This window comes from Daphnia pulicaria, chromosome 10 (assembly GCF_021234035.1).
Source record: "Daphnia pulicaria isolate SC F1-1A chromosome 10, SC_F0-13Bv2, whole genome shotgun sequence".
Classification (NCBI taxonomy): Eukaryota; Metazoa; Arthropoda; class Branchiopoda; order Diplostraca; family Daphniidae; genus Daphnia; species Daphnia pulicaria.
This window is the reverse complement of record NC_060922.1, coordinates 2,095,712-2,118,205: the sequence shown is the minus strand read 5'-3', so window position 1 is coordinate 2,118,205 and position 22,494 is coordinate 2,095,712. Positions and strand designations below refer to the sequence as shown.

The 22,494-nt window shown below is 38.7% G+C and overlaps 5 protein-coding genes across 10 annotated transcripts; 2 read left to right on the top strand and 3 right to left on the bottom strand.

Moving 5' to 3' along the window:
- Positions 1 to 1,902: 1,902 nt before the first annotated feature.
- Positions 1,903 to 6,324, bottom strand: LOC124314203 (putative phosphatidate phosphatase). 2 transcript variants are annotated; one of them, XM_046779338.1, is made up of 11 exons: positions 6,232 to 6,324; positions 6,088 to 6,172; positions 4,913 to 5,064; positions 4,488 to 4,699; positions 4,296 to 4,421; positions 3,985 to 4,167; positions 3,865 to 3,916; positions 3,673 to 3,783; positions 2,774 to 2,797; positions 2,198 to 2,681; positions 1,903 to 2,132 (listed from the first exon to the last, which is right to left on the bottom strand). In XM_046779338.1, the coding sequence occupies exons 2-8, from the start codon at positions 6,143 to 6,145 to the stop codon at positions 3,676 to 3,678; spliced, it is 891 nt and encodes a 296-aa protein (XP_046635294.1). In that variant the 5' UTR covers positions 6,146 to 6,172; positions 6,232 to 6,324; the 3' UTR covers positions 1,903 to 2,132; positions 2,198 to 2,681; positions 2,774 to 2,797; positions 3,673 to 3,675. The 2 variants fall into 2 exon arrangements, with proteins under 2 accessions (XP_046635294.1, XP_046635295.1); XM_046779339.1 differs by having other exon boundaries at positions 2,198 to 2,797; positions 3,779 to 3,783; positions 6,088 to 6,315.
- Positions 6,325 to 6,520: 196 nt separating this feature from the next.
- LOC124314196 (putative phosphatidate phosphatase) lies at positions 6,521 to 11,925 on the bottom strand. 5 transcript variants are annotated; one of them, XR_006911078.1, is made up of 8 exons: positions 11,723 to 11,919; positions 10,624 to 10,775; positions 10,329 to 10,540; positions 10,129 to 10,254; positions 9,861 to 10,043; positions 9,726 to 9,777; positions 8,764 to 9,656; positions 7,763 to 7,898 (listed from the first exon to the last, which is right to left on the bottom strand). XR_006911078.1 is itself a non-coding variant. In XM_046779329.1 (8 exons), exons 2-8 carry the CDS (start codon positions 11,778 to 11,780, stop codon positions 9,513 to 9,515), a joined length of 927 nt encoding a protein of 308 aa, XP_046635285.1. In that variant the 5' UTR covers positions 11,781 to 11,806; positions 11,858 to 11,925; the 3' UTR covers positions 7,935 to 9,512. The 5 variants fall into 5 exon arrangements, 4 of the variants coding, with proteins under 4 accessions (XP_046635287.1, XP_046635286.1, XP_046635285.1 ...); XM_046779329.1 differs by lacking the exon at positions 7,763 to 7,898 and having other exon boundaries at positions 7,935 to 9,656; positions 11,723 to 11,806; positions 11,858 to 11,925; XM_046779331.1 differs by lacking the exons at positions 7,763 to 7,898; positions 8,764 to 9,656; positions 9,726 to 9,777 and adding exons at positions 6,521 to 6,665; positions 6,741 to 6,792.
- LOC124314086 (adhesion G protein-coupled receptor L3-like) lies at positions 11,919 to 22,137 on the bottom strand. Its single transcript, XM_046779109.1, has 13 exons — positions 21,936 to 22,137; positions 21,657 to 21,781; positions 21,234 to 21,454; positions 14,612 to 14,828; positions 14,125 to 14,549; positions 13,863 to 14,046; positions 13,559 to 13,794; positions 13,414 to 13,496; positions 13,047 to 13,346; positions 12,858 to 12,985; positions 12,727 to 12,793; positions 12,366 to 12,662; positions 11,919 to 12,301 (listed from the first exon to the last, which is right to left on the bottom strand). The coding sequence occupies exons 5-13, from the start codon at positions 14,279 to 14,281 to the stop codon at positions 12,215 to 12,217; spliced, it is 1,539 nt and encodes a 512-aa protein (XP_046635065.1). The 5' UTR covers positions 14,282 to 14,549; positions 14,612 to 14,828; positions 21,234 to 21,454; positions 21,657 to 21,781; positions 21,936 to 22,137; the 3' UTR covers positions 11,919 to 12,214.
- LOC124314216 (thyroid peroxidase-like) lies at positions 16,948 to 18,885 on the top strand. Its single transcript, XM_046779357.1, has 4 exons — positions 16,948 to 17,373; positions 17,477 to 17,709; positions 17,817 to 18,028; positions 18,102 to 18,885. Exons 1-4 carry the CDS (start codon positions 17,302 to 17,304, stop codon positions 18,404 to 18,406), a joined length of 822 nt encoding a protein of 273 aa, XP_046635313.1. The 5' UTR covers positions 16,948 to 17,301; the 3' UTR covers positions 18,407 to 18,885.
- On the top strand, positions 18,490 to 20,478 carry LOC124314540 (peroxidase-like). The gene is made up of 8 exons (XM_046779736.1): positions 18,490 to 18,552; positions 18,628 to 18,793; positions 18,851 to 19,271; positions 19,337 to 19,519; positions 19,595 to 19,745; positions 19,829 to 20,033; positions 20,109 to 20,217; positions 20,281 to 20,478. The coding sequence occupies exons 1-8, from the start codon at positions 18,490 to 18,492 to the stop codon at positions 20,426 to 20,428; spliced, it is 1,446 nt and encodes a 481-aa protein (XP_046635692.1). The 3' UTR covers positions 20,429 to 20,478.
- Positions 22,138 to 22,494: the final 357 nt, after the last annotated feature.

Sequence of the window (22,494 nt, the reverse complement as noted above, 5' to 3'; positions counted from 1 at the left end):
ATCAGTCAAGTTACAAATTTTTCTAATTCAACAACTCGCGTAGAATTTTGCACCTAGTCTATTAGTGCAAATCGCGATTCCATGTGTTTGGTAATTAAGAAAATGGTTGTTTAAAAAACAAACAATGGGGTGTTCTGAGTAGCCAAAAAAACTCACCATTGTTTGTTTTCTAAATAACCATCTTCTTATCTTAACTACCAAACACATAGGATCGCTATTTGGACCAGCAGACTAGATGCAAAATTCGACAGAAGTTGTTGAGTTTGAAAATTTGTAACTTGACTGACGCAGATTTTCGCAAAACTTAACATCGCTTTTTGTCTCATTGCCGCAGCGGTGGTGGCAGGTTGCGTTTAAACTCGTGCAGAAGAAAAACCGTCTTGAACCGGACGCTCTGTTTATTGAATTATTAATTTTTTGTTCATTTCAGAAAGCAATAAAAATTGTTTCAATATAAGTTTTTTTATTTATTACAGATATTACATTGTTAGTATTTATTATTGGTTTATGGGGTTTAGGGTATAAATTTTAGGGTTGGTAGGTGTATGTTGGTGGGGTTTGAAGAATTGGAAGGTATAAGTTTATGAGGTTTGCAGATTAATTGGTAGGGTTGTTTTTGTAGGGTTATAAATTAACTGATTTTTTATCCATACTTGAAATTTCCTCACCCCCTCCAACATCCTCCACTTTCCTTTCCCAACCCCGAAAACATGTTTATTATTTGTTTGACATAAACGTCCCCATATTTCTTTTTGTTGCTTCTTAACTTATAAACGGTAAACTGCAAAGACACGATGACAATTTAACAAAATAATGATGCAACTTCGGTAACACGACACCAACACGAAGGAACGGCCAGTTGAACTTGATGCAGAAAGATCTTTCTAATAAGGAATAAGCAGCAACAACGTGCCACATCGGACTGCAACTACGCGAACATAAGCGATAAATCTATAACCAAAATGAAGTGAATAAATCTTCAGCATCAATGGAAATGCAAGTGAATTAATTTCACTTGATGTTAATTACATAGAGTTAACCCAAATATTCTTAAAAAATTATCCAATAGCTATTGATGAAACAAAATTTTCATGAAACTAGATGACTCATCTAAGATTTAAATACAAATCCATTGGAACTATTTACTCTCCACTGAAAGAAATAGCAACCATTTTCCCCTTTACACAATCTGTAACTAAATACATGATTGAAAGAATTAAGAACTGTTTTGATCCCAAAAACTAAATAAAAGCAAAGCTTTGCTCCCAAAAACTTTTGAAATTTTACATCTAACTCAACACATTTAATTTTTGAATAAACTGATAAGATAATCGCCTTACTGGCCTTCAATTGGTGTACATGTTGTTGAAGTTCTCAGCAAATGAGAATTCCACACAGCTTAAACAATTGGATGGCGGAAGTTCCTTATTTTGTATTTTAAAAGGTACCTGTGATCAAACATTACAAAGTCAAGATAAAAATTTTAATCAGTTTGATCAATGATTGTGCCATTCATGTGTGTTAGACTGCAACGAAGGTGAAGCTAAGACTTCACCTGCCTGTTAAAAAAATCAATTACTATATCTAGGAACAAAGTCTCATGTGACGTAACAAAAACAATAGAAGTAAAGTTAAACTATGCAATCCTTCACAATTACTTTGAGAAAAGTTATAAAGGAGTCTAGATGGCAAGTTTACCAACATTTAAAAGGTAGTTCAAACACTTCAAACCCATGGAAATTAAATCATGTAAACCACGTACATTTCTGTTTACTGAAAATTCCACAACAAAGAAGCAAAGGATAATACTTTGGACCTAATATTTTTGTCATCGACTAACTCAATTTGTAGCCTTATGCCTAGAAAATTGATCAACATAATTACTTACTTATTTTCTTTTTGTTCTCCATGTGACGAAGCAAATTTGGACAACAATGAAGAAAGCCCAGACTTAACCTGGTTGGTTGTTCTCCATGTGACGAAACGTCCGGCCGGAACAGGTTGCATGAGGCGACATTTTGGCAAAATCACCTGCCCATCTGGCAATCTGCCTACTTCAAAAATGACCAGCAGTTAAGGCCACATGATGAGATGATCAATTGATTGCCAAGTAGAAATTCAGTCTATATTACCTGTAAATTATAGCACATAAAATATTTACACACAGTAACCTTAATGAATCCAAGCAGGAATTTACCATTTTTTTACGAAAAAGGAAAACAAAAAGTAAACCGCAATGAGCAACAGTACATTTACATTTCCTCTCAGTGATGAGAACTGAGAAACTCGAAAGTCGAAATGAAAGAGGACGACACTGTTCACTGTTGTCTGTCAGTCTGTCTTATTTAACGAAGACCCTCGCGTCATCTAGTGGACACTTGAAACATGCTTGAAACCAAACTATTTGAAAGAAAAAGAAACTTGTTATGTTTATGTGTCTATTCCGGAATTCCCCTCCCCAGTTTCGTGTAAGCCACTGTAAATCACTTTCTGTCAAATTAGATGGTTCATCCAATCAATTAATCAGTTTTTTAATAATACCCTAATTTTTAAATGAACAATCATGTTAAACAGCCAAAGGACAAATAAGGCTTGTTTTTTAAAATTACACATTTAGACAAGACCAAAATGTAGCAAATACTGTTCTTCCTCTTCCTGTATCTCATGGAAGTGCATGTTTTCTATCGGGATGTGGAAAGCATTGGGAATGGAAGGTAATAAATAGTACATCACTACTTTATTTGAACACTAAACAATACAAAAGTCCCTGTACCTTAGTCGAGACTCAAGAGAGAACCTGCCAAATAAAATAAATTAAATCGCCTTGTTTAATTTTATTGTCATCAACGATGTCAAAATTCACAACCGTTTTTTTTATTTTGTGCCGAAAGTCCGAAACTATACCGGAAGTAAGCGGAAGGACATAAAATCTTGACCAATTAGAATAAATAAAACTTTGCAATATAGACCTTATTAAGATCCAAAGGTATGGGTCAAGCCGACCCCTTTGCGTCGCGTTGCAGTGTGAAGGGGTGCCGTGAACAGAAGATTTGTATTTGGCTCGCCCCGCATTACATGGTGTTAGGCTTGTCGGGTTAATCGTGCCCGAGGGAAGAATAGGGAGGAAAGGAAAGTCTGGTCCCCTCTTTTTTTCATTCTTTCCTTTCCTCCCTTTCCTTCCCTCGGGCACGATTAACCCGACAAGCCTAACACCATGTACTGCGGGGCGAGCCAAATAAAAATCTTCTGTTCACGGCACCCCTTCACACTGCAACGCGACGCAAAGGGGTCGGCTTGACCCATACCTTTGGATCTTAATAAGGTCTTACTGATTTTTACGTACTTCATATAGTTTCTAAACTTCGTTTGAAGTTTTTTTTTTATTCAAAACAAATTAGTAGTGTAGTACTTAATATAAAGTAGGCTCAAAATAAATAGGTCTTCAAGACTTACTAAAATATTTGGATTATTTCTAACTAGATTTTCTTTTAAAAAATTTATACGACACATGCTCAATTACTCATGCGGTTCATATGCTACTTGATTAACGATCCATTCTTAGTAAACTGGGTCACAGCTGTGTCAGTTATGATAAAGTCTCGAGAAGGTTTTCCTTTTTAAATTCTGGTGTAGGTAGCGCGGTAATCAATGCTGGTTCCCTAGTAGGCCTACCTCTTAATGGGGAATTCGTCGTTCACGATCGATTTTACTATCAGACAGCAGGGTGGGCAGAGCAATATTGCTATTAGAGGATGGCCTGAATAGACTGGATACGTACAGCGCCTGTTTGGATAGAACAGACAAGTAAGATGCAATTCATTGAAATCTAATATGTATCTTTATATAAGTTTTAAACGCTTCTACCGTTAACGATGCAGCGGTGAATCCAATGAAGAACCCCGCTAACACATCACTCCTGCAAAATCACAATCGTTTATATTTCACGGTAATGGTTTTACTTCAATTGCCAAGTTTAAATCTAACCAATGGTGTTTGTAGTCAGTAATTCGTGAAAGGCCAGTGTACCACGTAAGCATCAGTGCTGTAATTTGGATAGTTGAACGAAATAACTTGGATCCAGTCCAATTCATCCTTCGCTGGAGATAAAGAGCTAGAAACAGCATTGCGTAGGCCGAAAAGGAAGCGTGACCAGATGGGAAAGACAATCTAATTCAGAAGATGAAAATGTTGAAGCAATTAGTCATGAACTCATGCCACTATACACTTCATCCTCTTGAAATAATGTTAATATAATAAGGTTTGAGTTTGATTTGATTTTTTAATACTATTACTACCTAGAATCCTTAATTCTTTGCTCGTTCGTACCAGTACATTTGAAATCGGTGATGTAAACGGGTGGTCCACCCAGCGGACACAACTCGGATAAATTTTCAGGTTTACACATGTCAATAAAGTGAGGACTGTTAAAACAATTAAAGTCGTGAGATTATTTGAACGGAATATTTCTGTCTCTCTCTCTCTCGTACCGGAGACGACCGACGGTGTATTTGCCAAAATCTGTGGCCACCTGTGAACAAGCCGCACCGAAGAGGAAAATAACGACCAGATGGATGATCTCAGCGATCACAGAAGGGATGCGGATTGATGACGAAATGTTGATCGTAGAACATATGTTCTGGCGACTTACATTTTCCGATTTCAAGTTATGTTTCCAGCGGAAAATCTCCACAGTAATAATCTATTTAAGGTAAAAGAGAAACGCAGGCACTCGTGATTAAGACGTGAAATTCACAAAACATTCTTAATAGGCTAGAGAATCATCATAGAGGCTAGGTTAAAGACAAACATTTAGTAAGAAAACAAATCAATCCAGACAAAATCAAACAGCAGCAGCCAATAGAAAATACCTAACTTTCTTTTCACTAATTCTCTGTTACTGTGATTATTATACCATTGCAATGGGTAGGCCGAGGCTGTAACTGTAGAGCACAGCGCTGGTGACCGTCGAGTCTTTGTAAGGATATCGAATAGAGGTGTCATCGCAATAGAATCCTCGCTCGAAAGGCTTCCCGATCAGATCCAAAAGTAGAACCGGCAGCCAAACTGCAGTCAGTATTCAGTGATAGACAATAGTACATATTATAATTGTTATTCCAGCTACAAGAGGAAGAGATTGATTAACATGGCAGCATCATTTCGATTGAAAGTATTTTGCTTCCGGTTTAGAGTAAACATAATTTGACAATTGGACAAACATCAACCGCGCCCTTTGCCCAGGAGACGGAAGGAAACCGGCATGAAATGAGCATCAGCGGAGTTTGCGCGGCTGATAAGACTATTTATGGAAGAAGCTCGATGTGGCAAACCGCAACACATCGAGAAAGCTCGGGGATAAGCTTTGAAGACGCACGAAGATTTATTTAGAAATTAGTCATCAATCCCAAAATATCAACAAAACCGAAGGGAAATGGAAGTCCTTCATTAGAACTGTAAAGGAAATTTGTTCTTCTATATTGATGGTTCAACGATAAAAAGCTTTTATTTTTAATCTTTGTTTTCCTATCGATGACTATATTTACGCAAACGAATACCAGACGATAAACTAAATAACCAAGATATCACTTGACAGATAAAATGCAGCGTGATCAGGTGATAGCATTCCCCTCGAGATTTGTTACACACAAGATCTGTTAAAATTACCTGATTCTACAACGAAATCATAAAGCTAAAAATGACCCCACATGCATGTTTAAACTGACATGCATGTGAACAAAGTAAAAAAATGAAAACCAATAAAAACCAAGAGGGCCAATCTGTTTCACGAAAATGGGTTGGGAAAATTGAGAGTGAAATGTACCACAGCCAACAACTAAAATTACAGCCGATGCACAAAATTTTACGAAGAAGGAAACAGACCCAGGTATACTGCTGCTTTAAATAAGTAGGCTAACTCTTTCATAAAGAATCAATTCATATGAATAAAGTAGCTGACCATAAACACACCAAAATTCTTTCGATTGAAAGCCCTAACACAAGCACATATTAACTCAATTCTGAATATAAGGAAACCATTAAAGCTGCAGTAAATAATACCTTTATAATAAAGTTAACATAAAGGATAATTACCAATAGCAAGGCATATAGCGTCGATGACCAGTTGGCGAATGAGTGCAGCAGAAGTCATTCTCAAAATCTCGAATTACTATGTCAGCTGATTTCACCTCAACAACAACAAACACACTGTGGAAATGGCTAGCTTTGCGATCTTACTTTTTTAAAAAACGGTAGACTAAACACTTTAAACAGAACACAGTGATAAAAATAAAATTGTCGGAGCAGACGTCCACGTTGAACTGTTTGTACACGACAGTCACGACTGATCACAAAACTTTTTCCCACTTTTTCAATGAGCATAACGAAAAAGCGAAGTTGCCATACTCTTCCAATGATTTCATGAATGATATTAACATATTTATATAAAATTCAGTCAGATATAATTCACTGGGTAATAGATGTCGTACAGAAGATTCCCATGTGCTTCTTGTTATGCATTTTTTTAAATCAATCAATCCTAAAGTTATTAGCAGCAGTAATCATTTGTTCGCTGAAGCTGCGGTTTGCAGTTCGACGTCTCCCCGTTCCTGAAGCAGGGCCATGTTGCTGCGAGAGCGATGCTTATTGAAGAAACTGGATACGTACAGCGCCTTTTGAAATAAGAAGAACGATAAATCTAATAGCTATCTTATTCACACTACCTGTAACAGGTAATGTTAAATTACCGTCAACGACGCAGCTAGGCTGCCGATGAGGAATCCCGTTAACACATCACTCCTACAAAGGCACAATTTAAGTCGTTGGTTCTATCAACCGTGTTTGATTTGGCATGGCATTTTAAATCTAACCAGTGGTGTTTGTAGTCAGTAATTCGTGAAAGGCCTGTGTACCACGTAAGCATAAGTGCTGCAATCTGAATGGTTGGTCGAAGTAATTTGGAGCCAGACCAGTTCATCCTGCTCTGGAGATATAGCACCAGATACAACATCGCGTAGGAAGAAAAGGAAGCGTGACCAGAGGGGAACGACATTCTAAATAATTCAGATAATAAAAGCCATTATTACTCATAAACGATTCAAAGACGTAACAACCACAGTATATTCTCAAATATTTGTATCCGAGAATTTGTGCTATTTAAAAAAAAAAACAGTACCTAGAATCTTGTAATCTTTGCCCATTTTTGCCGGTGCATTTAAATTGTGTGATGTAAATGGGCAGCCCATTCGGCGGACATATCTCCAAGAAATTTTCAGGTTGACAGATGGAAAGAAAGTGAGGACTGTAATAGGAGAACGGAATCATTAATATTAGGTGATTTTACGAAAAACTGTAATCGAGTTTGGCTGCATACCGAAGACGGCCGATGAAATATTTGCCGAAATCCGTGGCCCACTCTGTGCAAGCCGCACCAAAGAGGAAGATGGCAATCAGGTGGATAACCTCAACGACCTCCGACGGAATGCGGATTCTCGATGAAATATTTATCGTAGAAGAGGTATTACGGGAGCTTAGGTTTTGCGACGGTGAGCTGAGTTTCCACCGAACAATCTCCACTATGATCATCTGTTGTTAACATTGAAGAAAAAGACATTTGCTATTATATGGCATAAGACTAATTGTTATTTTTCCATAACGGTTAGTTTTCAAAAAAAAGTACAGTAAGTAGAGGAAGGGGAAGATGAAGTGAAAAGCCATCACCATATTTCAAAATACAAGTTTTTAAAATTATACCGATGCGATGGGAAGGCCGTAGCTGTAACCGTAAAGCATAGCGCTGGTAACGGTCGAATCCTTATAAGGATAACGAATGGAAGTGTCATCGCAGTAGAATCCTCTTTTAAAAGGTTTACCGAGCAGTTGCAAAAGAATAACCGGCAAATAAACTGTTGCGAGTCATACGTCAGTAATAGAGATGTGTTTTTTTAAAATTCCATTTTACGGTGGAATCTTAGCCGTTCTTTACTTGTATGGTTTAATAAGACTAAGTGTCAATTCTTTTATCTTACATAATTTACTTTGAAAATGGCAAATTACTTGTTGAAAATGTTGAAAATAATTATTCTATTTCCTTTCAAAAGTAAAATCTTTTAAGAAGAAATTCTGTCTTTTTCCAGTGCGGTATTTCTCATGCGCAAGATAAATAATAATGAATTAATGAGTGTCAATGAATGACGAAATTAATATATATCCGGTTAGAGCTATTCAGCAAAACATACACGTATTGAATAAAACATGCACAATAAAGATTTCTGTTCCGATTTTCCTTAAAAGAGAAAAATAAGACTTGATTTTTTTGTCATGGAAGTCTTGGTAGTAGAACACAATTAAAGAGATAAAATTAACTGAAAGATTTTTGCCTTTATAGTCTAAAAGAGAAAGGCTAAAAGGGTCAAAAGGGAGAAAGGAAACCAATGAGGCTGTGTGATCCAAATTTTTTTCCTAAGTAAATAACTCAATGCAATCCAAACCATAATTTTCTGATTCCTTGAAAAAGAGGAAAGATGTTTTGGTTGAAATTACAATTTTCCTGGAAGTTTTTCTTAGTGGTGAAGGAAAAGTATAAAGTATAACTATCTAGACTTAGAATTATTAACTTAAAGACTGACAAAGGTAAACTGCTGTTTTCTATTTCCACTTGGTCTATCACAAAATGGCTCACCAAAAAAATCATTACAGAAACACAACAAAGTAAGACAGGTATAATTGTAGTTCTTAATGCAGGCTTATCTAAATATAAGGGGTAATTACCAAAAATAAGGCAGATAACGTCGATGAGCACTTGACGAATGAGTGGGGCAGAAGTCATTGTCAAAGTGCAATCACAACACACCATCAGCTGATCCTACAGCAGCAGCAAATGATTACGAAAACTAGCTTTGCGATTTCTCTTCGTCAAAGTAAGAGACAAACAGTGAACTTTGATGTGAAGCTGACTAACTGCTGGGGAGCTGTCGGCATTGTTTGCCGAAGAACGAACGTGTATATAACTAATTTAGATTTGGACTTGCGAGCCATTACTACTGTTGTTGTTTTTCCTCAATAATCGTGACGTAACAACAAGGTTGCCGTTTTGTTGTAGCCATTTGATGGAGGATAATTGTACAACGATGTGTCTTGTAACTTAATCACTTTTAATGAGGAGCGATGACTGAGGAGAATTTTAAAATCTGTTCGTGTTTTGGAGACTCGACCCTTTATCGCATACGTGGAAATAGAAAATGTTTTGAAATAAGAATAATTATGCAAGAGCTTACCACATTATTAGTAGAGAAAGTTGGACCTTAGCAAAAAATTTGAAATTTGATTACTTCTGGTTAAAACAAAATTGTGATAACGAAAACTTATGAATAATCTGCAGTCATATATACAAATTGATCTATTTTTTTTAAGGAAGGGGTGATGCACTTGGTTACTATGTCGTCGATGGGTTATTTTCTTTTAGTGCGCTTTTCGAATTCTATCTTAATCGTTATCTCATAAAATTCAGAATTAGACCATTAGGTAGAAGTTGGTCTCGTCTCACAGTCACATTGGGCCGAAGCTTCTGAGTGGTTTTGAAGTTCGATGTCACTTCTATTTTGAGGCAGCAACGGTGTTGTGCCATAAGAACTTGCCTTGAAGAATTTAGCTATGTACAAGGCCTGTTCGGACACATACTAGATCTTTAATTGTTTTATTTAAAATTTTTAATGCTAAAGGCATTATAATACCGTGAGCGACGCAGCAGTGTAGCCGATGGCGAATCCCGTCAATACGTCGCTCCTAAAAATCCATCAAAAGCACAAAAGGTCATTGATGGAATTCGTACAGGCTTCGAAATAGTCAAGTTTTACAACAAATCGCACCAGTGGTGTTTGTAGTCAGTAATTCGCGAAAGGCCTGTGTACCACGAAAATATCAACGCTGCAATCTGGATCAGCGGCCGAAGTAACTTGGAGCCAGACCAGTTCATCCTGCACTGGAGATATATCACCAGATACAACATCGAGTAGGCCGAAAAAGAAGAGTGACCAGACGGGAAAGACAATCTATAATTCGATTATAAAGATTGAAATGAAGAATTTGGATTTCAAGGCACATCTTCCCCTCAAAATTATTACTGCGGTGCATTACCTAGAGTCTAGAAGTTTTTTCTCGTCGGTGCCCGTGCAAGTGTAATCGGTGATGTAAATGGGTGGCCCACCCAACGGACACAACTCGTTCAAGTTTGCTGGTTGGCAGACGTCAATAAAATGCGGACTGGTAATAGGAAATGTAACATCGTGAAACAGTTATTTAATAGAAACATGTTATGGCAAATTCCACTCTCGTACCGGAGACGTCCAACGGAGTATTTCCCGATATCCGTAGCCAATTGTGAGCAACCCTCACCGAATAGGAAGATTGCGACTATGTGGACAATTTTGATCACCACGGACCGGAAGCGGATAGAAGATGAAATATTAGTCGTTAAAGAACTGCTCTGTTGGATGATCCCTTCCCATTTTGAGTTACGTTTCCAGCTTAAAATCTCCACAATTATAATCTGTTAAGAAAAAACCAATTGCGCATACAAATTTTATTACTTCCAAAGTCATAATATTCTATCATTTTATTGATAGTTTTTACCAGTAAGATAGGCACGCTGAGACTATAACCTATAAGTTCTGCGTCCGTAACGGTCGAGTCCTTGTATGGATATCGGATGGAAGTGTCATCGCAGTAGAATCCTCGCTGAAAAGGTTTACCGATCAGGTACCAAATCAGAGCAGGCACCCAAACTGAAAATATTAAATCATAAAAAAAGGTCATACTATACAAATTTTCTAAGGAATAGATTGCACATTAGAACTCAGTTGCCTTTTTTGGAGAATGTGGGATTAATTGATAAAATTTGGATAGCGGAAGTGTTAGTTCTTTACCGATGGGGTTAAGCGTACCATTTGACACGGAACTAAATATCCACCTCCATAACCAGCATGCCCTATGACATAGTGGGAAAGTTTAGATACTTGTCGATGTCTCAACTGAAGTTTCCAAGATGAATCCTTGAAATGAAATGCTCCATCTCTGCGTTTGTGATGAGCAGAAGGCTCACGAAAATTTATGCTCGTCTTTTTTCATTAATTATTTTTTACTCTTTTTACGGAAATGAATCACGCTCTCTTTGAATGATATTGCAGCTTTTGTCACCTCTGAGAGATATGTTTCATATCCTTGATGGCTCATTGACGTACATCACAAACGTTCAGTGTAGTAAAATCGCATACGACAATGTCTAAAAGATAAGAGTCTGGGTGAAACAGTCTAATGATAAACGACACACGAAAGTGTCCTTGACGCAAACTGTTATCAGCTTCAAACCTACACATTAAATTAAAGTAAAATATATAGCGTAGATCCGGAATGAGTCTATTCCTGATTTTGATTTAAAAACGTCAAATTTCATTAGCCGCAGAAAGTGTGGGTAAATCGAGTGAGAAACCAAAGCGGCATGTTGGTTCAGAAGAGCCATAAATTTCAAAAAATAAATATGTTATCGTAAAAGGACGACAAGCGTCTTAAACGTCAGCAAATGTAAGTTAGTGTCTTTATTACACGTGAAAAAACAGCGGAAATCGAATTTCGAAATCGAAATCCATTTAGAGACTGTTGTTTATTTTTAAATTTCGAGCTTTCGGATGGACAGACTGACGTTAAATTTTAAAAATTATTTTTCATACGTTACCAATAGCAAGGCAGATAAAGTCGATGATCACCTGGCGAACTGATGCGGAATCAGTCATATCCTTGATTTAGAATACTATTTAATCTAATAAAAAACTACAGTTTGGTTAACAATTCCTCTTCACGAAACGGTTACCGGATTTTAAATGAAGAACTTTGACAGAAAAACATACGTCTAACGTAACGACAAGCACCTTACTCACTGTTGCTGTTTTTATCTTACTGAGCATGACGTCACAGCAAGGTTGCCGTATGGTACGTATAATCAGTCGTATATTTTTTTAAAGGAGGAATTGTTAGTGTAAGTTATTTTCAATCGATTGAAACCAAAATAAAATGGGTGAAAATCAACCAATAAGATAAGAGCCAAAAATCTGTTTCATTCTGATTGACAAGACTTCACAGTCGAAAATGCTTCACATTTCATCGAATTAAGAAAAATAGTTTGGTCGATAGTTGAAAGAGCTTGGGATTGTTGGTCTATAACTTTTGTTCAATTTTCGGTTCTTACTGCCGTTGAAATGTTTGTATTCATGTCACTCAGCTCAACATTGAAGCGGTGGGCCACACGTTGTAGTCTCTGTGGAACGGGATCAATATTACTCTCTTATTATAAAATACGGAAAACAAATTATATGGCTCACCTGGCTAGTGACGAATTGCCTGACCAAGTCTTTGCGCACTTTTTTGCTCATCACGCATAACGTGATAAAAATGAACAATCCTTGCAGGGAGTTCAGGATGGTGAATACGTAAGCAAATATCATGCTGCCTTGTCCGAAGTAAAGGAAACCAAAGACCCAAGTAATACCCAGAATAAAAGTGAGAGAAATCGATCCCATGATCCATCGTAAGTTTTGCTTATTCTCTTTTTTCCCGATTGTGCTGCGGATGGATTTGAACGTGACACAGAGTACCAATATTAGGAACACCAAGTTCATCTAAAATTATTACTCTCATTAATTCATTTTTCATAGTTGTACATCAATTTTGACGAAAACTTACCAAAACAACGGCTGCAACCGGTCCAGCGAAGGCCCATATTGCCCCATTTTCATAACTCAACCAGCAACTGTACCACAATAAGTAAAAATTCGCGTTAATCGTTACTTTATCTCAACACGGAATGAACTTACTATGAAAAAGGATCGCCGAGGTAAGCTTCCGTTTTAGTTACGGCTAGAGTAATGGTAACAGTTAAAACAGGTAATCCGTACCCGATGATGTAGTATATCCAGCGTTTTAATCCTTTATCGTTGAAAACCTTGAAACCAAATATTTAGTAAAATTACATGTACGATCAAAAACATATACACCTAAGTTACTTTGGTGATGATGATGTACATGTAAAGACCTTCCACAAACATCCAGCTGAAAGCGCACAGGAAAAACAGGTGCAGGAATACGGCGATGGATAGGCAGAGATCCCGGTTGGCAGTAGCGTCAATTCCGGCCAACAAGAGAATCTCGGCAATGAGAAGGTTTAAACAGAGGTTTCGGTGAACCACAAAGCGGAAATCGCGTCGCAAAGTTCGCACCCAGTAAAAGGGAATGAGAGACAGCGTCAGACAAACGATTGAAATACTTTCGCCGATTATTGTGATGTAATCCAGAGCGGACGTCGTCTGAAAAATAAAAGTCATTAGATTGAATTATACCGTCAGGCATCTGAATTTATTTTCTCTAAATTACTTGGTTTTGAAAAACGCCGTTGATGTCCATTAAAACTGCAAAATTGGTCAAATGATCGCAGCGGCAGACAGTGGCTGATTTATCTGTAATAAAGACAGGGAATTAAAATGTATTAACCAGCGAGTGGTGGATATGACGGATTTACTATTGGTAGCCACAACGCATCCGTCAAACGACCAGTCTTGAGTCGAAACATTCCAATAAGCGCATCTGACGCTCTTCTCATCGACGTCGTAGACATCCAAATTCAACGTGCTCAACAGGATCTCGGCTTGATCGTCAGCTAAATGAATACTACTTCCGTTTGGTTGACCTAGTGAGGCACCGACCACCTTCGACACCAAGACTTGCCTCACCGGTTTGGATTCCAACATCAATTGTCTAAAAAAAAAAACTACTGAAATGAAGACCAATTGAAATAAATATCTGTCGTGAGTATGTATACTCACGCCAACGCATCGCCGTAGAGAATGTTTTGGAATGCAGGAAAAGTGGAACAATAGAGGAGAGTGTTGTTGTCGTTGACCGCTGAAGAGAATCCGGCTGGAAGAGTCATTCGGTCGTTACCACCTGCAGCGTACGTGTACGATTCCTCGTAGTAGTAAAGTTTAGGTCTGTTTTCCACTTGTACAACTGTGGCAAATAAGAGTCCAACATGATTCATTAATACAGTAATAACACCAATACTAGACTTTGCAATTTTCAGCTTACGTAGGTTAACATTTGGTCCATAGTTTTGATAAATCCCATCGATGAGATTTTCAGCCAGGAGAAATAAAGTATCATCGACGTTCTTCTGCACTCGATTGACAGCATCACTACGAAGAATCCAAGGCAAACCCCAAAACGCCTTTGCGTTGACAAACATGATATCGTACAAGTCGATCACAGATTTGGCGAAAACCTTACTACTCGAATCGCGTGAATTCGAGTCGGAATTGGCAGTTATTAGAACGGTCTGTTTGTCAAAAGCTAAACGGATTGTCTGATCGAGCTGAGCAATGTTGCCGGATGCTAATTCGTTTTCGTTAAGAACCTTGGTGAGAAAATTCAATGACTCGCTTGGATTTTCACCATTCGTGATATTGGCGTTGGCATGGTTGATAGAATTTCCAACAACGGGATTGATGCAGTTACTAAATTTAAGCGAATGACAGTTTGATTGTGAAAGTAACTTTTTTAGTAAGTGCGTCTTTACCTGAGATCGGGAGTTAGAGTCGTCCATTGACCATCAATACCGCAGGTCCAGGTTGCTGTTCCTATAAATCCGGGTGGGCAGTTCTCAGAGGACTTGCTATCCGCCTCCGCTTCCGGCCAACAATAATCCGGTGAATATCCGGAGACGCATTTAGCCGGACAGACAAGCAGTTGTTTGTATTTGAAATTAGAAGTGCTGACTTGGCAGCTAATAATTCCTATTAAGCGTGTTTAATTGAATAAAAGTAAGAACACATTAGGATTTATTTGAAATCATTTATAACAGTCTAATCAAAATTGGGATAAATTTCAAATTAAAATTTGACTTACTCGCCCAATACAAAAACACAATTAGTTTGAGACAGGAATTCATTCTGATCGATTCTGGCTTCCTTGGGATGAATTGTGCAATAATCTTTTAAGAACCTCACTGTGGTTAGGCAAGCATCGATATGATTGCACTAAGTCTGCACGAACTTATGGTCTCTACTGCGTCTTGGTAAATTTCCCTGTTTTCTGTTGTGCAGCCCCGATTTAATCAAAATCTTTTATCGCGAGGAATAAACAAAAATCTCCCGGACGAACGCTTCGGTAATGTTATATATTTCCTTAAGCCTGTACCCGATTTTAACTTTCCTAATCAACAGCAACAACGTCATAAAATACAGTTTCAGATGAAGACAAATAAAACGCCTGGCGCCTAGTATAAAGGTCATCATCATCGCTACAAATACTGCACATATTTTGTATCCATGAAAAACGACAAACAAAGAGAAATTGCACCTGTCAAAATAAATTACAGATAACTACGTCAAAAGAGTGTAACATTATTGTCGCACTCTTCCAACCTTCTTGTCTTCGCTTATCATAAAACTTATTTATACCTCGACGGTTACGTCGAGGAAGAAAAGGGAGGAAAAACGTGAAGGATGTAAACAATTATTACGTAATAAAGCTGCGAAAAGCAAAAGATGATAGAATTGTACTATTGGCCTTTATTTTCAAATGGATCATGGTTTTAAACAGTAAGAACAGGTATGCGCTTTGCTATAAGTAAATATAATCCCGGCTGATTTTCGAATAAATCAATCCACTCAAGCCGGGAACTGATTGCTTCAAAATGTTCAGCCAGAAATTCGATGGTGATGACGAGAAGCTCCGGGATGGAGTGCAGGTTGCTCCAAATCAGAAGCTGGATGGCATTGTCGATTCTCACCCGTTCCAGCAGCACGCCAACGCATTCTCTCTTGAGTGTCTCTACTTCATACTTGGCAGCGACTTCCCAAAGTTTCTGAGTCATGTTCTCCTCCTTCAAATCAGGAGCGTTGCCCGAATACATGTAGATCAACAGCTGCCGGAAAACGTCCACTTCGATGTCTATCTTGAGTTGGCGTACCTTCGACTCCTCGAACATTGTGGCAAACACAGGACTGACGGCCGATAGGATAACAGTGTGAGCGCCAACCATTTCGTCGCCTTTCAACTGGAATTGGACGTCGCATTGACTTTGTTTGTCGAACATGCCTTTCAATCCTTTGAAAATGGTGTTTTCGAACGAATGGCTTGTGCCAAAATCCACCCAAAGTATAACGACTTCGGGCGGATTCGGAAAGCACAAAACTGTTCGTTCCCATTTGTCGGAATTTTCGGCCAGTTTGATTTCACTGGAGTCTGATCCAAGGTAAATCCACATGCAAATCGGTTTCTGAGATGCTTTTACCTTTGACCGGTCGACGTCTGCCAATTCGTTCGATTTTTCTTCTGATTCTGGTAAATATTTTCTTTTCGATCCGGAAAAGTTGCTGCATCCGGACTCTTCGACGGCAATGGTTCCGGGCCCACGACGGCGACTGTACTCGTACGTGATAGTGTAAACTCGGCCGGGCTGAGATCCATTCAGCTGGAACTTTTTCTTGTAAATTCGTACATCCTCCTCCGTCTCCTCCGTGGCATCTTCCAGAATCCAGTGGATACGAAACAATCCACTACGCATGCTATCTGAGCCGACCAGATATTTTTCAGACATTTCTTTTCCAAACTAAAGAAAAACACAACACATTCACAGCTCTAGGTGAAAATATCTGTTGAGGAAAAATGGGCTTGTCCAACAAGAATACGATAAAGAAAAACATGTCAACACGTCAAAATTTTCCCGTTTATGCATTCGGTAAATCTGTCTGGTCCTTTAATTGTTTGCCCTCTGTTATCTATTGTTGAAAAACTACCGAGTCCAATCATTAGTTTATTATTTCGAACACCTGTTTATTTACAGCATAATGCGTCGTTTTAAATTTACTTTTTTTATCACCACAAACCTATAATTTACCGACGTAAAACCCCCATAACTTAACTACATTTTTTCCTCATCCAAGTTTACACTTGTCACTGCGTCATGAGCACGTAAGATTAAGTGATAAAAGTTGTTTGCTGAATAACATTATCCTGGCGTTTCATTTTCTTTTTTTTTTTTGCTCGAATAAATGGAAGAGTGATTGTGTCAACAACTCAACCGAACCTTTGATCTGATCTTGACGTTTAGAGCTATATGACGCCAGCCAGCTACATATAGAATTTTTACAATCACGATTAGGATGCGCTGTTGAGGATAGGACTTTGTTTTACTATAAATGGAGAGTTTGGTCGATAAAAGAATTCAAATCGTACTGCCAAACCAACAATTCAATTTGTGCCATGGCGAAACTAATAACTTCTTGGTTGCTATTGGCAATCTCTTCATCCTTATTATTTACAATGGCGTTTTCGGTAAGTTATTCAATTACGCTAGTTTTTTGGTTAAATTCTGTGCGAATTCAAATCGCTAAATACAAATATTCGCGTTCATTGCATTTTCATTAAATGTATTCAGAATGACGTTTCAAAAACGACCAACTTGCAAGAAATCGCTGCAGAGGCTCTGGCCAAAGTGGAATCCATGTTGGAACTCGAACGTCGTTTATTGGCTAAGGGGTTGACGGTCAACCGTGGCACATCAGCGCATTTCCACTCGCTTATGGTATCTGCCGACGCCGGATCGAAACAAAGGGACTCCACCCTGAACGCCAGTCGAATCCTGGCTGCATCATCTCTAGTGAAAGCTAAGTATGGATGTACCTTGCTGTAATAGAAAATAAAGACTTCCTACAATATACTAGCTCCATTACGTTTTCCCATTTCAATACTATAATATTGGAGCTGTGCATTCATAGATTTAATTGGAGCGCAGACGAGGCCAGAAGAGAACTCCCACTTTTTTCGTTGGCAAACACGGACCTGAAGGCTTCCTGCCCAGATTCTACCACCTGCTCAGCGACCAGCAAGTACCAACCGATTGACGGCTCGTGCCATAACCAAGTCCATCCGCAATGGGGGAAAGCGAACACACCTTTTCAGCGCATATTGCCCAACGCATACGCCGACGGTAATACACGTTAAAACAGTCTGTGATTGTTACTATTAGACCGTGTTATTTCACTTGAATGATTGATTCAAAGGTGTTTATGAGCCACGGAAAGCGGTTAACGGTACCGAACTGACAAGTCCCCGTGTCATTAGCACAACAGTCATCCAACCGGCCACTAGAACTTCAGACGATTACACTTTGGTTCTGATGACGTGGGGGCAGTTCATTACCCACGATATGACCAAGTCTTCTTCTTTTACTTCAGGTAAGAGAGAAAAAATAAATAAAACTTGTTGGCCGCTAAAGATGAACTCTATCGCTAATAAAATTACAAACTGTAAACAGCGGATGGAAAAACCCCTCAGTGCTGCAACGCAACCAGCGGGGGGCCCTTAGACGCCGAACTCCTTCATCCATTTTGTCTGCCGATTCACATCCCAGAAGACGATAGATTTTACAGTCAGTATAACCAGACTTGCATGACATTCGTTCGTACACACATCGGAGGTGATTACAGCTGCACTCTGGGACACGCTGAACAGGTAAGCTCACAAAATTAGTTTGTTACTCTATGGGCAATCGATGAGCTACATCTTTGGGTTGTCTTTCGGTAATAGTTGAACAGCATAACTCACTGGCTGGATGGATCAATGGTTTATGGAAGCTCTTTATCCGAGTTAAATAATTTGAGAGTTGGAGAGGAGGGTCTGCTAAAATACTCGACCACTGATGGCAAGGAATTGTTACCTCTCAGGCCCGGCTGCTCTACTTGCTATTTCGCCGGTATTTTATTTCTAACATTCTCGTTTATACCGACAGTATAAATTCGGTTATTTTCAGGTGACGCCAGAGCCCTTGAGAATCCGCAGTTGACCATCATACACACGTTGATGATGCGCGAACACAATAGAATCGCCAGAGCTCTGAAAAAACTCAATCCTCTGTGGGATGAAGAGACACTCTTTCAAGAGACTCGACGCATTGTCGTTGCGGAACTACAACACATTACGTACAACGAATATTTACCCGCCATGCTAGGTATATTATTACAAAAATTGATTACAAATTTCTCCAGAAGCCGCGTATTGTTATCTTTGCACTCTAAACTCATAGGCGAACAGGCAATGGAGGACTTCAAATTGAAACCGTCGACGGTGGGAGTTCAATACAACGAAGAAACTGCTGTCAATCCTTCGATATTGAACGAATTCGCAGCCGCTGCCTTCCGCATCGGTCATTCTCAAGTTCAAGGATCTCTAGTGTAAGATTGCACTTTTCCCCTAATTGTTTTGTGTTCATCTACATTTCTAATTTCGTCGTGCGCAGTCTTTATGACGAAAACAATCAAGAGGTCACCGATCAAAGTTTCACGCTGAGCAACTCCTTCTTCAACTCTTCCATGGTTCCACAACCGGGATTCATTGACAATGCCATACGTGGTCTAACTAAACAAGTTCCGTCCAGCGTAGACGTTGAATACACTTCGCAATTAACTAATCTTCTATTCAAGTAAGTTTAGAAAATAAAATTTACAACCTGGTAATTTTTTTTAAAACGTTTTTACGTCCGGACGAACGGTAATAGGGGGTCGAATGGTTTTGGAATGGATCTGGTGTCGCTCAACGTGCAACGAGGTAGAGAACACGGAATTCCGGACTACAATACCGTTCGAGCCTTTTGCGGTCTTCCGAAAGCAGCTTCATTCGAAGATCTCTCAACCGAAATCGAGCAACAGGTTCATTTTTTTTTTTTTTTTTAATTTAAGAACTCGAGAAATTTTGCAAAAATTTTAATTACGTAATTCGTTTGCATTTAAAGACGATTGATAACCTGAAATCAGTTTACGATTCGGTTGACGATATCGACTTGTACATGGGCTGCCTTTCCGAGTCCTCAAAACCTGTAGCCGGATCTGTGCTAGGACCCACGGCACTCTGTATTATAGCTAACCAATTCGCCATCATTAAGAACAACGATCGCTATTTCTACGATGTCACAAATCAAATCAGTTCGTTTTCAACAGGTAATAATTATTGATTCTAGTCTTTTTCACACTGTACTCTTTCATATAACCGTTGCGAATTCCATTGGAAAACAGCGCAATATGACGAGATTCGAAAATCAGCGAGTATGGCTCGAATCATGTGCGACAACAACAACGGAGATATAAACACTATCCAGCCAAATGTTTTCCGTGCCCCGATAAGGTAAAAACAGCATATTCGTAAAATAGCCATACAAGGATTTAAAAGATGACGTTTGAATCGTAGTGACAACGGTAAACAACTGTGTAGCATCATCCCATCGCTAAACCTGGACATGTGGAAGGATCCTAAAGCTACAGCCCCCAGCAAAGCCACCGTCGTTACGCCGTCAATTATTCTAATCGCACTGTTCAGCGCCAAGTTGTTATTGTAACCGCACCCTCCAGCCAATTCACACCTTTAATTCAATTCACACCATTTAATTTTTACGTATTATGTCTCTAATTATAATCGAATAAAAATAGAATGCACGCCATCGCTTTGAAAAATCCATTGTTTAGTTGCTGGGCTTTTATTCCCCCCTTCGAGCGCCGTGATGACCCTTTTTTTTCGGGTCGTCCCGATTTAACACAGTTTACCTTCACACACGCGCGCTCACTCATCACGAATTTCACCGCCTCCTCCAAGAAAGTCTCGTTAACCTTGGGGAAGTCTCTCATCATGCTGTCATCGCGGGACTCATCAATCTCATCAATGTATGCATCCGGCCTGATTCCAGAATTTGTGGGTCAAGTCCAAACGATGACTTTCTATATACTACCTAATGAGTGCATTTGAGAGATGTACATAGTACACAGAACGTGGGAAAATCTGAAAACATAGCATCCTTATACATCAACCTTTTTTTAGTGATAGATCTACGGTCCAGCAGGTCAACACCTAGCTTATGTGAAATTTAAATTGAACGAGAAGGTGCCGGCAAGTCTCTCCTGGTCATAAAATGTTCATGCACTTCGCTTGTGTTAACGTTAAAATATTTTTGAATTTGATTGTTTGTACCCACAGACAAAGTTGTGAGGTACGAAACCGGGCCTGACCTACAGTACTACAAATGAGCCCTTATATACCGAGTCAACAAAAAACTGCAAGAGAAAACAGTGCCAGACAAGTCCATACTACGTCAAGAAAAATATACAACGCCACAAAATAATCAGAAAGGAAGAATACTTTTTTCCTACCTTTAAGCCTGAGAAATACGGCCAGGCATCCACACGTGTTCCATCCATCTCCAGTGAAGTTGAATCGACCAACAGGCGGGATACGAAAATCCCACGTCCTCGTGAATACACCCACACTCACATGGACATACACGAGGACAGCGGGGATTTCAAGAAAGGGAGATAGGAGATACGTAACTCGGCCTCGGTAGTTGTCTCCAATCAAACCGGATACTGTGCATCTAAATAAAAAATAAAAAAATGGATTACGACATTTCTTTTGTTGCAGAAACAACAAGTAAGCAAAAGTTGTAAACAAGATAGTGGGTAAATCCTATGGTGAATTAACAGGAGAATTTAAAATTTCACTGCATTCAAGCAAGCTACACATCATTAAAATATTTATCTTGATGTCACAGTAATAAAAATAGCGAAAATCATTACCTATCATTAAGTGATAGTGAGATTGTTGCTGGCGACAGGTCAACATCAGCAAAACTTGCATTTCTTGTTGTGAACTTGAATATCTTGTGGAGTTGTGGTTATGATGGTTGGCTCAGACCTCAAATCTGCAAAAAGGAAAAAAAGTTACATAGTGCAAACAAAACTGCCACATGCATCAACACTGCATCAACATGATAAATGCTATAGTCAGAAACTAAATTTCACACATTTAGAATCGATTTTTTTCTATTTAAGCTCCCATAACTTGGTTTTATCTACCTGCTTAACAGCATGGAGCATTGTGTGTACCAAACTATTCCATAAAGAGCCACGACACAGAGTTCACACGACAATCACATTTTTGTAATTTTATTTTTCGTGCAGCCACGTGTATGTTTCCAAAACAGTGATCGTTTTCTTTCCTTTTTTAATTGTTTGATTATTGTCTTAAAGCATCGTGACCTTCGTCTCATTTTCGAACACTGAACAAAACGAAAGCAGTCAGCAGACGACACTAATATTCTAATTAGTCATGCTAAGATATCGATAGAAATGAAATCGACCACCCTAAATCCTAAATCGACCCCTAAATCCAAACAACTCAAAAGCGATAAAGCGGTTTTCTCACCCCGCTTGACAACTGCTGAACGAATCAACGAATCGGGATTATTTTAATATCTAATAATATGTCTCATCAAGTACACTGGACCCTTCTAGTATATATTCTAATTAAATAAAAGTAAAAATTTGCAACCCACAGATAATTACTTTTAGATCGCCATAAATAAGACTCTAAGGACCCCTCTTAAAAGCCTGAAGGGAATTAAGTTTTATTTGC

Bases quoted from the DNA above. Each gene is read 5' to 3' on its own strand.
- LOC124314203 (XM_046779338.1), bottom strand. From the start codon at position 6,145: ATGACTTCTGCTGCACTCATTCGCCAACTGGTCATCGACGCTATATGC. The intron at 5,065-6,087 runs GTAATTATCCTT...TACTGACTGCAG, and splicing joins CGCTATATGCCTTGCTATTG to TTTGGCTGCCGGTTCTACTT. The intron at 3,784-3,864 runs GTAGAAGCGTTT...CTATCCAAACAG, and splicing joins TCACCGCTGCATCGTTAACG to GCGCTGTACGTATCCAGTCT.
- LOC124314196 (XM_046779329.1), bottom strand. From the start codon at position 11,780: ATGACTGATTCCGCATCAGTTCGCCAGGTGATCATCGACTTTATCTGC. The intron at 10,541-10,623 runs GTAAAAACTATC...TTTTCTTAACAG, and splicing joins TCAGCGTGCCTATCTTACTG to ATTATAATTGTGGAGATTTT. The intron at 9,778-9,860 runs GTGCGATTTGTT...ATGGATTTTTAG, and splicing joins ACTGACTACAAACACCACTG to GAGCGACGTATTGACGGGAT.
- LOC124314086 (XM_046779109.1), bottom strand. From the start codon at position 14,281: ATGTTTGTCAACGCAAAGGCGTTTTGGGGTTTGCCTTGGATTCTTCGT. The intron at 12,986-13,046 runs GTAACTTAGGTG...TTTGGTTTCAAG, and splicing joins TGTACATCATCATCACCAAA to GTTTTCAACGATAAAGGATT. The intron at 12,794-12,857 runs GTAAGTTCATTC...ATTGTGGTACAG, and splicing joins CTCGGCGATCCTTTTTCATA to TTGCTGGTTGAGTTATGAAA.
- LOC124314216 (XM_046779357.1), top strand. From the start codon at position 17,302: ATGGCGAAACTAATAACTTCTTGGTTGCTATTGGCAATCTCTTCATCC. The intron at 17,374-17,476 runs GTAAGTTATTCA...AAATGTATTCAG, and splicing joins TATTTACAATGGCGTTTTCG to AATGACGTTTCAAAAACGAC. The intron at 17,710-17,816 runs GTATGGATGTAC...GTGCATTCATAG, and splicing joins TCATCTCTAGTGAAAGCTAA to ATTTAATTGGAGCGCAGACG.
- LOC124314540 (XM_046779736.1), top strand. From the start codon at position 18,490: ATGACATTCGTTCGTACACACATCGGAGGTGATTACAGCTGCACTCTG. The intron at 18,794-18,850 runs GTATTTTATTTC...GGTTATTTTCAG, and splicing joins CTCTACTTGCTATTTCGCCG to GTGACGCCAGAGCCCTTGAG. The intron at 19,520-19,594 runs GTAAGTTTAGAA...GAACGGTAATAG, and splicing joins TTAACTAATCTTCTATTCAA to GGGGTCGAATGGTTTTGGAA.